The sequence below is a fragment of the Coccinella septempunctata genome, chromosome 3 (assembly GCF_907165205.1).
Source record: "Coccinella septempunctata chromosome 3, icCocSept1.1, whole genome shotgun sequence".
NCBI lineage: Eukaryota > Metazoa > Arthropoda > Insecta > Coleoptera > Coccinellidae > Coccinella > Coccinella septempunctata.
The window spans coordinates 28,827,123-28,841,284 of record NC_058191.1 but is presented as its reverse complement, the minus strand read 5'-3'; the positions used below and the strand labels follow the sequence as shown (position 1 = coordinate 28,841,284).

The 14,162-nt window shown below is 33.4% G+C and overlaps 2 protein-coding genes across 3 annotated transcripts; one reads left to right on the top strand and one right to left on the bottom strand.

The window, feature by feature from the left end:
* Positions 1-5,372, bottom strand: LOC123309463 (lipase 3-like). The gene is made up of 5 exons (XM_044892601.1): positions 5,125-5,372; positions 3,317-3,512; positions 2,483-2,844; positions 1,521-1,764; positions 1-573 (listed from the first exon to the last, which is right to left on the bottom strand). Exons 1-5 carry the CDS (start codon positions 5,317-5,319, stop codon positions 155-157), a joined length of 1,416 nt encoding a protein of 471 aa, XP_044748536.1. The 5' UTR covers positions 5,320-5,372; the 3' UTR covers positions 1-154.
* Positions 5,373-9,558: 4,186 nt separating this feature from the next.
* Positions 9,559-13,800, top strand: LOC123310042 (juvenile hormone acid O-methyltransferase-like). Of its 2 annotated transcripts, XM_044893403.1 has the most exons (4): positions 9,559-10,065; positions 11,723-12,000; positions 13,347-13,549; positions 13,589-13,800. In XM_044893403.1, exons 1-3 carry the CDS (start codon positions 9,701-9,703, stop codon positions 13,529-13,531), a joined length of 828 nt encoding a protein of 275 aa, XP_044749338.1. In that variant the 5' UTR covers positions 9,559-9,700; the 3' UTR covers positions 13,532-13,549; positions 13,589-13,800. The 2 variants fall into 2 exon arrangements, with proteins under 2 accessions (XP_044749338.1, XP_044749337.1); XM_044893402.1 differs by having other exon boundaries at positions 13,347-13,800.
* Positions 13,801-14,162: the final 362 nt, after the last annotated feature.

The following is a 14,162-nucleotide window of genomic DNA, read 5'->3' as shown; positions in this document are numbered from 1 at the left end:
TTCTGAAAATTCATTTTATTCAGTATTAACAATAGGTATCAAAATAATAAAAAACAATTTTTTTATATGCTTTATCGGTAAAAATACCGTACGATTGCTAGGAAAACTTCCTATATACTACATCTACTTTTATGTTACCATTCTTGGTCTCCGTCTATTCGTCTTGGTCTTCATACTCTTCATCCGAAGCACTGTCGTCGTCGAAACCGTCTTCGAGCAATACATCGTCCTCATCTTCAGCAGTGAGTGAATTTCTGAGCCTCCATTCCTTCAGTGAATTTTCCAGAACTTGTTCAGTAACCTCAGTGTATATTCTTTCCTTAGCGTGTTTTCCAAGAACATAGTCCAAGTGGTTGAACCTGTTCTCTGCCACTAAAGTTTTCGATTTACAGTTACCTAATTTAGAGCATAGGTTGTCAACATCCTTTGGATGGGAAAGCCAGTCGTTGTTACTGTAGAAGAGATATACAGGGGCCTTCACTTTCTTCAAGTTGTAGGATGGCGGGTTAATTGGATGCAATGGGCCGTAGTGCAATGAATTGAAGGGGAAATGGTCGTATTGTCTGAATTTTCCTGCAAAAAAATTGAAATGATTGAATGAGAAACAATATCCAAACAAAAAATGCTTCAAAATTCACAAATGAACCTAAAATTCATTTAGGTAACTTTATTTAAACAGATTTACGTCCTCAGAAGGATTGCACAAAGTGGTAACTTGAAAACATGGAACTTTGAACATTATTGGCCTTCCAATAATGTTCCAAGGTTCTTTGAATAAGTAATATCAACTCTTCTAGAACTTCTGAATTTCCTGATTAAGAACTTAAAACAGATGACACGATTTTTTCAAAAATGAGTTTGAACTGAAATATTTGATACCGAAAGAAATATAAAAGCAAGCATTTAACTCTACTCCTATAAAAATCTAAAGATACATTTGTAAAAAACTGAATCTTTTACTGAGTTTTGAAAGTTATCGCCGGACTAACTCAACGACCATATTGACCTCAATAACTCTCCATTACTGAATGTATTTGTGTACAACTAGTAGTATTTTCATCAGTTTAGTCGTTTAAATAAAATAAATAAAACAAAAATGAAATAAAAAACTTGAATGTGAAAAAGGAAGTAAAAATAAAATTGAAAAACTGCGTTGAAATCTAAGGGGAAGTGATAGTTTCCAATAACATCGAGGAATTTAGATTTTGTTATGAACTAACATAGAAAGTTGATAATGTTATAGCGAAACACGTGACGTGGTTTGAAAACTCATTTTTGTGAAAATCGTTTAATCTGTTCAATAATCTAGTTCAATTATGGATGTTCATCAAGTATCAATCCACATCAATCCAATATCCCAATGAAGACATCAGAGGCCGAAGCAACAAGTAACAAATGATTGTTACTCGTGAATTAATTTTTTTTAATATAACAAAATTGTCGAACGATTCATATCTAGGCATAAGCTTATTCAATATTCTTTCTTTGAGTAATTTAATACTCAACTATTCATTATTTACCTGACTTAACGAGTTGTGCATAATGGTAGAATTGTCTTGCTGAGGATCCAGCAGGGGTGTGTCCTAGGAAAGTTGGAAGGAGGGTGTCATTGAATTCCGCCCGGTCAAAACCAGTGACGGCGAACAGAACATCCCTACACATAAATTCAGTCTTTTCTCCTTCCGCACAAAAATGGTTTCCCAAAAAGGTGAGGAGGGCACTATGGGGCAATATTTCGTTCATACCAAATATGCTGAGCAGCGTCTGGAAAAAATCATACAAATGGTCATAACAAAAACAATGAAAGAAAAATAGCTCACTATTTACAAGGCTAAATAGAGATAAACAGTGCATATTCCTGAATAGTAGATGATAATGAAAGTTGCTGATAACCAACAAACAGCAAATGGATTTACTTTTGAACAATGAACTCTAAAAGTTCTTTTAGAGTTCACTGCTTTTGAAACATCCTCAAATATTCAAAGCACGCCCAGCTTGTAGTCATATTAAAAATATCGTTATGATAAACTTCATTCCATATTATCATATTAGACAATGTTTCCTCAACGAAACGGTGGATGGCTTTCATTGTTTAGCAATATAAGAAATTTGTTTTTTGTATTGAAAACTGTTACTCCCCGATTAATTCTGAAGAACCGAATATCAAAATAAAAATTCAATTAAATTCGATGTGAATGACTGGAAGATTATGCAAAAATTTCAACGAAGATAAATTTGATAGAAAAACTCGATGAAGCTTTGTGATTTGAAGTTCACATTAATTAATGTCGAGAGGTTGATATTGTTTCATGATATTGTTGATTCCTAGAAGCTTATCTTCTTTTTTTGTTTCAAACTCAAGATATGAGAAAAGGCAAATAAAAGTTTGGAACTTCAATTGGAAATGCGGCTATTCGTTTTTTCCTCCATAATTTTCAGCAAATACATAAAGCATTCTGCAGTAGAATATGCGGATACTCACCTTTGGAACAACCAACAGTTGTGATGCAAACCTAACAATCGGACTGAAAGCATGCTTCATGAAAGCTATGGGAGCCAAACTGACATGAGCAATGATTTTCTTGTTGTATTTTGGCAACTCGGAACACATCACATAGAAGCTGGTAGTGCCCTGGGAATGGCCTACGTGGAACAAGGCTTTCTTCTTGGTTACTTTCAAGGTGTAGTCTATCATGGCTGGTACGTCCTTGGTTCCAATTTCATGCCAAGAGAATTTCCAGAATTTGCTCTTGTGGGGCTTTAGTCTTGTGTGGTTCCTAGAATAGGTGTTTCCCCTAGCGTTGCCCATCCATACATCGAATCCTTGGTCGGCGAGGTAGTAAGCTGAAATGGAATGAAAATGAGGCGGTAATATTCATTGCTGAATGAATGCAGTATATCTACAGGGTTTTGTGGATGGTTTTATTGGGTTCACTAATGTGTGGACATCAATATACCGGATATATCGACTATCAAGTATGCTATGAAGTTTCTATTCCTGTTGATTTTTCACGAACTGATAATTTTCTTGAAAAAACTGTTCATGATTGTTTTAATTTACGTTAGTGTTTCCGGTCAATCGACGCATAACTGAATTTTTTCATGTTTGAAAGTAAATAAATAAATAAAAATAAAATTTATCTCAAAAATTCGTTGAACTTGATGACTAGGTATCAATGGGTTCAAAATGGAAATTAAAATTGAAAATGTGCTAATTGAAGGAGAAATAAAAAATATTGCAGAGATGACTGGAGTTCATGCCGACTTATGAAAAATGCAATTAAATTAAAATCATCGGAATTTGGAAGATAAATACCTAAAGCCTTTTCTGGACCTAGAATAATCCAGTCAGCTGATGACATAAGAAGTCCGTGCATGAGGAATACAACTTCTCCGTTTGGTGTAACTCCTGGTTTGGTAGGAGGGATACGGTGCATTCTTAAGATGTAGCCATCTGAAGTCTTAGTGAAATGTTCTTCCACTGGATAACCATATTTCGTAATTAGTTGTGGCTAGAAGTAGAAGATTAGATTTATTTATGTGGATGAACGGGAATCCTCCTCAATTTGGGTCATCGCAGCATATGCAAGTTTAAACTGAATAATTATGAGTTTCATTCATGAATTTTTCGAATGCACTGCTGAAACTATTCAAAATCATTCTTCAAATTTGAGGTTTTAAAATTTAAATCGCTTCGTTCCTAGTTTACGATTTGGCAACAGCGCCTACTAGAAAATGAAGGACGTACTCACTGTCGAGCCTCAACAGTAACCAACCATAAAAATCCCATAAAATTTCCCTACCTTCCTCGTTCGTCGCAGACGTCATAGACAACCATCTTTGTCTATCTCATCAAGATAGTGTATTTGTTGTCCTTTATTATTATCAACGCATATTTCAGTCGATGTTGCAAACTTGTGCAATAGAAACGTAGGTATCGTTTTAAATTTTAAATACCCATTTCCATTTTTCATTTTTAAGTTCTTGAAATAATTTTTTTTGTGAAACAGTTGAAATGGTTATGTGACGTTTAGACGTTTCAAAGATATTTCATAAAAAATACCCCTTTTTCGTCAGAAGGAGTATTCCCTATTGACTGCATTCAATAAATATTTATTCATTCTTACGTTTATGAATATTTGAAATTAAAATGTTGAAATTACATATCACATGGAGTTTGGAAATTTTAGAAAAATAAGTATGCAATTCATTTTGCGAAAATTCATTTGATTCCACTAACACCGAATAAATGTGGTATGCGAATTTTATGTTTTTCACATTGAGAGAGAAATTATAATAATAATAATAATATCCTTCATTTCCACAAACCTGGCGAGGATGAGGTAAAATCGTTACTAATACTTCAATTAACAGTAAAATGTAGGTCAGAAAGAGCTGATATACTTGTATGTAGTATAAAATACACCAATGATTTACAAAAAGTAAGAATTCAATATATGAGCTTATTTGGCTTTTTTATGATTTCTGTTATTATTTAACGATTACAATTGATAACTATCGCAGTTTCTAACAATTACCACAATAATTGTTCCTACTGTGATCTAGATACTACAGCAGAATACATCTATTATTATTCGATAAGTATTCGCGGATCATAACAATACTCAATTGCAAATATGCAATTGGTTAATCGAAAAAACTTGATGAATAACCTATTTTTGCCAAAATATAGATAAATCATGGTACTCATAAGCATCCTTTCGTAAGACGTTATCGATGACAAAGGAAAACATAAAATAAATCCCATTCTCAAATCCATGTTATCTTCAATATTTTGATAGAAATACTTGAGGAAATTCCTGCATAAGTACAATCGAAGATTGATAAGATGGATAGAGATCACACTGATAATTGATTATTTCAAACCACCGGACATTTTTGGGAAATACGTCAAATATTACTGTCATGACATATTTCGGTAGATCCCTACTCTGCCGTACATTATTAATAGAATGGAAAGCTTTCATAGATTTAATTTGGAAATAGAGTGACTGTGAAGTCGTTGATTGAACAAAAAACGCTATAAAAGCACCTACACTACTGAAAAAAAATCTTAACCGTTAAAAAATAATTTCAATAGGATGAAGCTCGAATATCACTTACCACACTCAGATATTCATCAGGATCGCTAACCAAAGATAGATTCAGCTTCCTCCTAACTTCAAGAATTTCTTCTTTGGTATAGGGCATCGAATGAAGATATTCATCGCTTGGATCTTTCTGGCTGTTGAAAAATGGTATACTGAATCCATAACAAAAGCTGGGTACGCTCAAACAGAGCAAGAGCAACAGTTTCATGTTTTCTTACAACTTGTATTGTATATACACACAAAACGATACTATTTGAGTCTATAAGAAGAACGCGGAGATATATATATGAAAATTCATTATTATCTATCAGATTCTACATTCATTCGATATAAGATTAATCTAATCATTTCCCCGATCCGATCAAATTCCGTAGATGATACTGATCCAGATTGAGAATAAAATAAATATTTTCGCTATTGCGAGTGTCGCATAATGCATATTAATTGCATTTTTATTCTATTGAATAAACTTATCTCAGTTGTTTTTACACATTGTCAAATCCTACAGCTTATGGTCTTACACTTCGAGTGTGTGTTTTACAAAAAACTCGAGAGTGATTAGATAAAATAGCATAACTCAGAATTTGAAAAAAATGGATTAAGATTTAGCAAAATCACTCTGATCGTATTCTAAGTGAATTCAAAGGTCAGCGGAGTTCAAATATCCGGAAAGTTTTTCTTCAGCAATGAAGCTTGCAATGGAAAGTTTGAGATCCGAATAGGTATTTTTAATGAAAATTTTGTTTGATTCTTGTGCGAAAAATTTAAATATATAGGAGTGAAAAAAAAAATTACAACGAGCTTATTAATATGAAAATATACCTCTTTTAGTACATATCGTCACAACAATTTTTACTCATCCACTATGACTTTCTTTTGCTTCTGCAATAAAAACAGTTATTAAATCAAAGCAAGGGCGGGTATAGTTTTTTTTCGTGGGGGATAATCACCTCACATAAACTTTGAAATATAGTTCACATATAACCACAGATCATATGGATTTCGATACTACACCATCACACCCATTACGACCACTATAGGAATAAGTGTAATAAAAAATTCAATGAATTAGTTTTGGGTGAATTTGTCCATTACAAGGAACGACAAGTGATTTTTATTTACCAAATTTCATTTTCGAAACTCAACAAAACAGGTAATCAAGAACAAAGGGTTTCAGAAAAATCTATTGTATATTTGGCGTATTTCAGTTTGGACATCCTCATTCAAGCTCAGTGAAGTTGGCCAATTTTGAAGCCAATGTTTTTTCCTTTCATTTATTGAGCAGCACCCCCAAATTGCGGTTCCAATTATTTCATTTGCCATTTGTCAATCCAAAGAACCATAAAAATGAATAATAAAATGTTTGGTGTAAATGAATATACCTACATTATTGAATACGCAGGTTCGTATTTGGCCATCGAAAATTTTCATTTGTCCAGACCCTATACGCAAGATGGGAAGATAAACTGATTTTCAACCAAAATATTCGAAATCCTTCGTTGACCATTAAAAAATTGTAAAATTTGTAGTTTGCGGTGAAGGAATAACGATAAATTGAATATTTAGCTTCTATTTTCAATAGAGCATGAATGAATGGGGATTTCGATCGAGAAATCTACCTTGGACAAAGGATTCACATACAGGGTGGGCTTTTTGAAACGAAACAGACGAGATAACGGGCGCAATAAATTTATTTCGAAAAAATGCTCGGACACGTCGATTTTTACTTCGATAACTTTTAAGGTCAAATTCACAACTATATCGCTTCAACCCTTAGTGTTAGAACACCAACCCCTAAATTTTGAATAGAAAAGATGGAGTGAGTGATACCTCATTTGAAAGGCCTTTTTATCCTGAATTCAGCGTATTAATTTTTTTCTCATTTAATGCATTCGTTTTCGAGATATTCAATTTTGAATTTCGTACAGTACCAGTCATTCCGCTAACCATGCTATGTGAAATCATCAATTATTTGACTAATTCAGGAGGAAGTAATTACCAATAATAATTATTTCGTTGTCTAATGTTGACAATTAACGGTTACCATCGTAACCACAGAATGAATTAGTCAAATAATTGATGATTTCACATAGCATGGTTAGCGGAATGACTGGTACTGTATGAAATTCAAAATTGAATATCTCAAAAACGAATGCATTAAAGGAGAAAAAAATCAATACTCAGAATTCAGGATAAAAAGGCCTTTCAAATGAGGTATCATTCACCCTATCTTTCCTATTCAAAATTTAGGGGTTGGTATTCTAACACCAAGGGTTGAAGCGATATAGTTGTGAATTTGACCTTAAAAGTTGTCCCCCTCGAAGTAAAAATCGACGTGTCCGAGCATTTTTTCGAAATAAATTTATTGCGCCCGTTATCTCGTCTGTTTCGTTTTAAAAAGCCCACCCTCTATATGGTAAAATTTCACCATATTTGAATATTCAACGAATGATTTTGATAAAAAAAAAATTTCTTCCCATCTTGCGATTAGTGTCTGCATGGCCAAATGGAAATTTTCTATGGATAAACATGTAGCCTGAAATAATAGAAATACGGCAAACCTTATACATATTTTGGTTTCAAAATTTGCATTTAGTGATACCATCATTCCACAATTTTTAATTATTCATTTTTATTGTTTTGTGGGTGAAAAAATGCAATATTTGGCAAGACAAAACTGGACTTACGTTGGATATACTATACAGGGTGAATCTTCGACTCATTCAAATATTTTAACAGTACATTCTTGAGGTCAAAAGAAACACTTTTTCCTCTACCATTTTTTCAGATTCGGCCCTGATGAAATAGTCATTTTAAGTATTTTTTAATGAGTTATGCCACCCCTGGAGAAAAAAATTCCCTTCAGAATAACTATCTAAATCTATGACACTACACATTAGTGGATCTTTAAAAAAAAGTTGCATTCAGTCAAAGTATCCAATTTTTCGAATTTCGCAGATATCTTCATTTTTGAACTTCAAATTACTCGAAAACGACGCATTATACTAGAAAATTTCATGAATACTTTTCTTTCACAAAACATTCAAATATTCATTAGATAGCGTACAACTTAGTGTCAACAGTTGGGTTCTTTGAATATTTGGCATTTTTATGGTATGTAATGGTCATAATGAGAAAACTGGAAGACGTGGGTGATATCTTGTGTTCGAGAAAGATTCATCAAATAAATGAAAAACTATATTCCGAAATTCATTTCATTTGATGAGACCGTTTTCGAGATAGAACTAAAAATAATATTTTTTTATGGTTTTTAAACAGCCTGTATCTCTTAAACCGAGCTGACTCGGAAAAAATGGTAAGGTAAAAAAGTTTGTCTTTTGACCTCAAGAATCTACTGTTAAAATATTTGTAGCAGTCAAAGACTCGCCATTAAAAATACATATACTTAGTTTAAGGGTGCTTCTCAGAAAATGAACGGAATAAACTGTAAAAAATCTGAAATCCTCAACGCCATCCAACATCAAATTAATTCTAAGAAAAATAACAAGATCAGAACGTTTTATACTGTGAAGTATTTGAAAATGGCGCTTTTCAATCAATATAGACCTAATAACGAGGTGATTCCTGAACCTGGGGGTAAATCAAAACTAAATTTCGAATATTTATATTGTAATTTTTTCCCCTATTTTGCATAACGATATACATATTCGTATGAAAAATTCACAACAATTTTTCATTAGAAACTATATTTAGATGTAAAATATCTGCTCCGTCTTAACAATTCGGAAAAACCAGATCAAAAAAGTGTGATTACTTTGCAAATTTTAATTTTTCATATCTTAGTCCACTCTTTTTGGCCAAAACGCAGTAGAAATATTTATAGATACAGAAAATCCATTGTGCCAAGGTTCATTCAGCGTCTCAATGGACAGATTTGAGTGTTTGTACAAAAATTTCGAACATGCAAACAAACGAGGCCATGTTAATTCATCGGAAGTAAACATAAATACAATGGATAATGGATTATCTACATCATAACAAAAAATGATATTCATACAGGTTGAAGTTTATAATATTTCCAACTCACCTTATAAAAATTATATAATTGGGGTTCGATGGTGAAAGAATATCCGAACCGTCATTAATCTACGTTGATTTATTGTCATTAATTTGTTTTTTGATTTCCATATTGGTCTTATTATTGTTAACCTTTTTGCTGCCGAATTGCCTTTGGAAATCTCCCCGGGTTGCATTTACAAAAAAATTAGATAAAAACGAAAAATTAGCAGGCAAAAGCTAGCAACTAGCCAACACTTTTTTTTTATTATTAGTGTTCCGCTACATCTTATTCCTCTTAAAAATCAAAGCGTGTGGATTAGCTAATGTACATGAATGAATGAGTGTGAATACGCCGGTATCTAATGAAAATTATCAAAACAAAGAAATATCAACTTCTAAGTATGTTGCGGAATCAACAGTAATAAATAACTTGACCTTATCAAGAGAATGATACGTTTAGATAAAAGATTTCGAAGTGCAAGTGAATTCGATTCAACATACTGAAAAAATATTCACTGCAGATCATTTATTAATTCGATTTCGAAGAAAACGTTCGATAAAGTAAAGACATGTCGAAGGCTCTGAATCATTTCAAAAATGTTACCTTCCAACTACCCAATGTGGAAAAAATGTATTCTCAACTACTAGGAGGAATAGATTGGCCCAAAAATCCTTTCACTGTTATGGATGTTGGCTGTGGTTCTGGTAGAGTACTCCTGCAGATACTAGAACCTCTTTTACCTCCACATTACGAAGAAATAGTTGGCATTGATATAAGCGAGGAAATGATAAGTGTTTGCAAAACATTGAAGACAGATCCCCGAATATCTTTTGTATCGATGGACATTGAGCAAGAGGTCATACCGAAGAAATTTCATAACAGATTCAATTATATATCTTCCTGCTTTGTCCTCCATTATGCGAAGGATTTGGGGTGAGAGTAACCTTCTTCTGTTCTGATATTCATTTTTCATTCACCACTATAGTGACCAATACTTTCAAGTGCAAGACAGTGTTTTAACAGTTCATGTTAGTGAAACATGAAAATCATATGATTCTGTTTTTAGTTCAATTATGGATTTTCATCAAGTATCGGCCACATTCCACACAATTCAATATTTGAACCATATTATGGTTTAAATCTTCATTTAGATGAAAAAAGGCAAAAAAACTTAGAAAACATTTCGATGAATAGGGAACAAATATGCAAAATGAAATTTTCTGCAGTTATTGAAATTTTTGATTTCAATAATCATTTTCTTCATTAGACGAAGAAAAATAATCGAATTTGAATGTGTGATAAATTTCACAGTAAATATTTTGATATGCATATGATGGGTCTCATCTTTTCCCTTCAATTTCTCAATTTTTACTAGCCATTTCTGTAATCTGATAAAATTATCTTCAATGTTTTATGTGTTTTTTATCCAAAATTGTATATTTCGTGTACATGCATATACTTTCGATTAATTTCGTTCAATTTTCCAATGACAACATTATTTATTCAAGTTTATTCCTGGACTGCTCGGTATAACGGTATAACTATGCTCACGCAAGTTACTCTTGCACAGAAAGTAGCTTTGCTTATACTGCAGTAAGTACAAGTTGAAGAAACAACGATGAGGTAGCTTTGCAGTATTTATATCTCGACTTTGTCAAAGCTAAAAAATTTATTAGGGGCCCATCTTGGTTTTTGCACAAGGGGCCCTCGACTTAGCTACGCCCCTGGTGAACTTGAATTTTACTGCTCGTGAACTTATTATGAAAAGTATTTAATTTGAGTAATTAAAATTATCAATTTGCTTTCATCCAAATGAAGTCTTTGATTGTGAATATTAAATCGTTTATTTGATATGTGATATTAAGAATACTGGACAACGAAGGGTAGAGTTCATCTCGAAATATTTGCTTTTTATCAAAGATAAATTCCTTGCTTTTTATTTTATATACAACTTATTCATCTTGTGTACTCTACCCTTTACACACCAAATTTTTTCTATTGCTCTCTCACTGGCAATACTAGCATAGAATGTCTGATCGATATAATTTTTGTCAGTTTATTAAAAAGTAGCTCCTCAGGTGCCATACCTTTAGTGAGCTGTATCTAAGCATGGGCTGCTCGAAACAAAATTAAAGATAAATGAATGAATGAAAGTTATAATTCACTCACAAAAAACATAAAATCTGTAAAAAATACATTCAAACTTAATGTATTTTTCAGTAGGTACTAAATACCTATTCTTTATTCTACTTGTCCAAATGAAATATCACTGCATAATTCTTGAAAATTTCAATTTTCTTTCAATGAATAAATTAAATATCATTGTGAAAAATTTTCACCTTTCACTCTGATACACGGAGCCCCCTTTAGGACGTCACTGATTCACCATTTTTTTTGGGGGGAAAAGGGCTTGATCTTGATGATAGTATGATAGTGTCCAAAGCTCTTTTCGCAGTGGCGCACTATTCCTAGCTGTTTGAATAGTTTTTAAATACAGTTTACTCATAATGAAATTTTGTGCCTCAAACAATCAAAACAATAATGATGGAATATGAATTATACCTACGTGTTTCATGAAACTTTCTTTTAGGAAGGCACTATTCAACTGCAATCAGTTACTTAAAGTAAATGGAGAGATGGTGTTGATATTTTTATATGGATCTAATCCATTATTCGAAGCATACAAACAAATGTCCACCATTGCGGAATGGAAACCATACACAAAACAGTTCGAAAATTATGTTCCCGAATTTATATCGAAAGATCCACTGCAAGAACTGAAAATGAAATTCAATGAAAGCGGTTTCGAGGTTTTGTGGAGCGGATTGAATCATGATCCTTACGAGTCTGAAGTTGAAAATTTTCTAGGTAAGTTGAGGAAATTGAGAATTCCGGAAATCACTAGTCATATAATCATAAATACCATTTGGATAAGTGTGAGAAAAAGAAGCACTGTATTATTTGGATTGCAGAACTGGTTTTTCTGCCTTATCTTCTGACATTTCACACTTCTCAACTCAATCACTCATTCATTCATTGCTTTATCTAGTTACCGAGAATGAACCTCTGTGAATTCGCCATACACAGCTATTTTGGGGAGTCTTCTGTCTTGCATCCTCAGAATGTGGCCGCTCCATCTGAGTCGGGCCTTCGTTACTTGAGCTGTACAAGTACAACTCGCGCGTTGCAAGACTTCTGCATTCGAAACTTTGTGAAACCATCTGATGTGCATTATTTGTCTGAGATGACGTTGTTGCGTTTGTTCAAGCTGTTTAATATATCTCCTATATGGTGTCCAGCTTTCGCTTCCGTAAAGAAGCGTTGGGAGGACCACTGCTTTGTAAACAGCTGTCTTCAGATTGTCGTGATTTCAAAATATTCTGTCCTTTAGCTTCCAGAATGCCCGTAATGCCGAATTGATACGGTTGTGTATTCCCGTGTCCAGATTAGCCCTAATATTTATGAAGCTTCCCAAGTATTTTAACTGCTGGCCCTGTTCTAGAGTTTCATCCTCCAGGCTGATATCTGTTTGAACGCTTTCTGGCGGAATAACCAGGATTTTAGTTTTGTCAATATTGAGTCCAAGGCCCAAAGCTTCGTATAGGTATATGTTTATAGGTGTCCAACATTATCTCTGTAGATCCTCTGAACTGCTAGCGCGATAAGTGCGCAGTGGTCTGCATATTGATGTTCCGTGATAAAATTGGTACGGTTTTTGCTCTGAGGCGCTTCAGGTTAAACAGGCCTCCATCAAATCTGAATCTTATTCCAACACCTCTTATATTATTACAGCCATACTCATGTCAGCATTTATCGAGACGGCTATGGCGAAATAAAGGCGCTAATACGCATCCTTGTTTTATTCTAGAGAATTGGTTGCATAAACAGAGATATGAATATTCACATTTATAAAGACTCTGTAGTTTGATGGTTCAAACCCTCCCCTCTTATTCTCTTCAAACTCCAACATAATTCTGGCTAGGTCCATGACTGAAGGAATTATATTTTGGTCTAGTAAGAACGCGTCTGATATGGAATTGAAATGAAACATATGAACTTTTCATTATTTTTTCATCATAAGAGCTCATGTGTCGCGCTATAATAATTATTCAATGAAATCATATCACCGCTTTATTCCATTTTGAACATTTGTTGAATTCAACTTGCGTGAAAACTTTCACTCTACCTTATCTCTTGAATTTTCATATTTTCAGCATTATTCAATGCCATGGATTTGATATACCACAGGATACCGGAGGATAAAAAACGAAAATATGAGGAAGATTTTTCGAGAATAATGGCTGATGTATTGGGCCTTAGTGCAGAAAAGCAGGATCTAAACAAGAATGTGATGAAATATTTTCCGACAATAATGGTTCATGCAAAGAAGCGCTCATGAATATTTTTGATATTTAGTTGTTGTTTTTGTACTTTATATACTTACTCTACACAATCTCTCTCATGTAGAATAAGGAGATAACAAAGAAGAAAATGTAAACCATAGTTACTTGTGCAACCATTTGGGAAAAGCATTATTTTTCGTAATAAGCAAAATACGCTGATTATCGCGAAATAAGAAAAATAGTGTTTCCCAACGTGTTTCACACAATTTTTTTTTTTTGATAGCATTCGTCTAGGAATTCAAATTAAAAGTACCAAATACGTCTATCCGTCTGTTCCGATATTCCTGAACAGTACTGTCAGTATTTCAGAGACGATGGCCCAGTCGTTCGAGTTCTATTGTTATTCGATTACTGCATAGATATAGCTCCTTTATCTATGGATTACTGGCCAGTAAAACCAGCAATATCGGAACAGGCCCTATACAAGCATCCCTTGCTGATTCCTTTCAAATCGACTAGTGACAGAAATATTTAATTTTGAACTCCGTTACTATGGAATTAAGCATCTTTTCATCATCAGTTGCGGAATATTTCAGTTTGCGTAACTGGTTACGGAGAGTTAAACGTTTCAAAACGTCAATTTGTTTTGGAAAGGTGTCACTTTATCTGTCAAAATTAGAAAAAAAT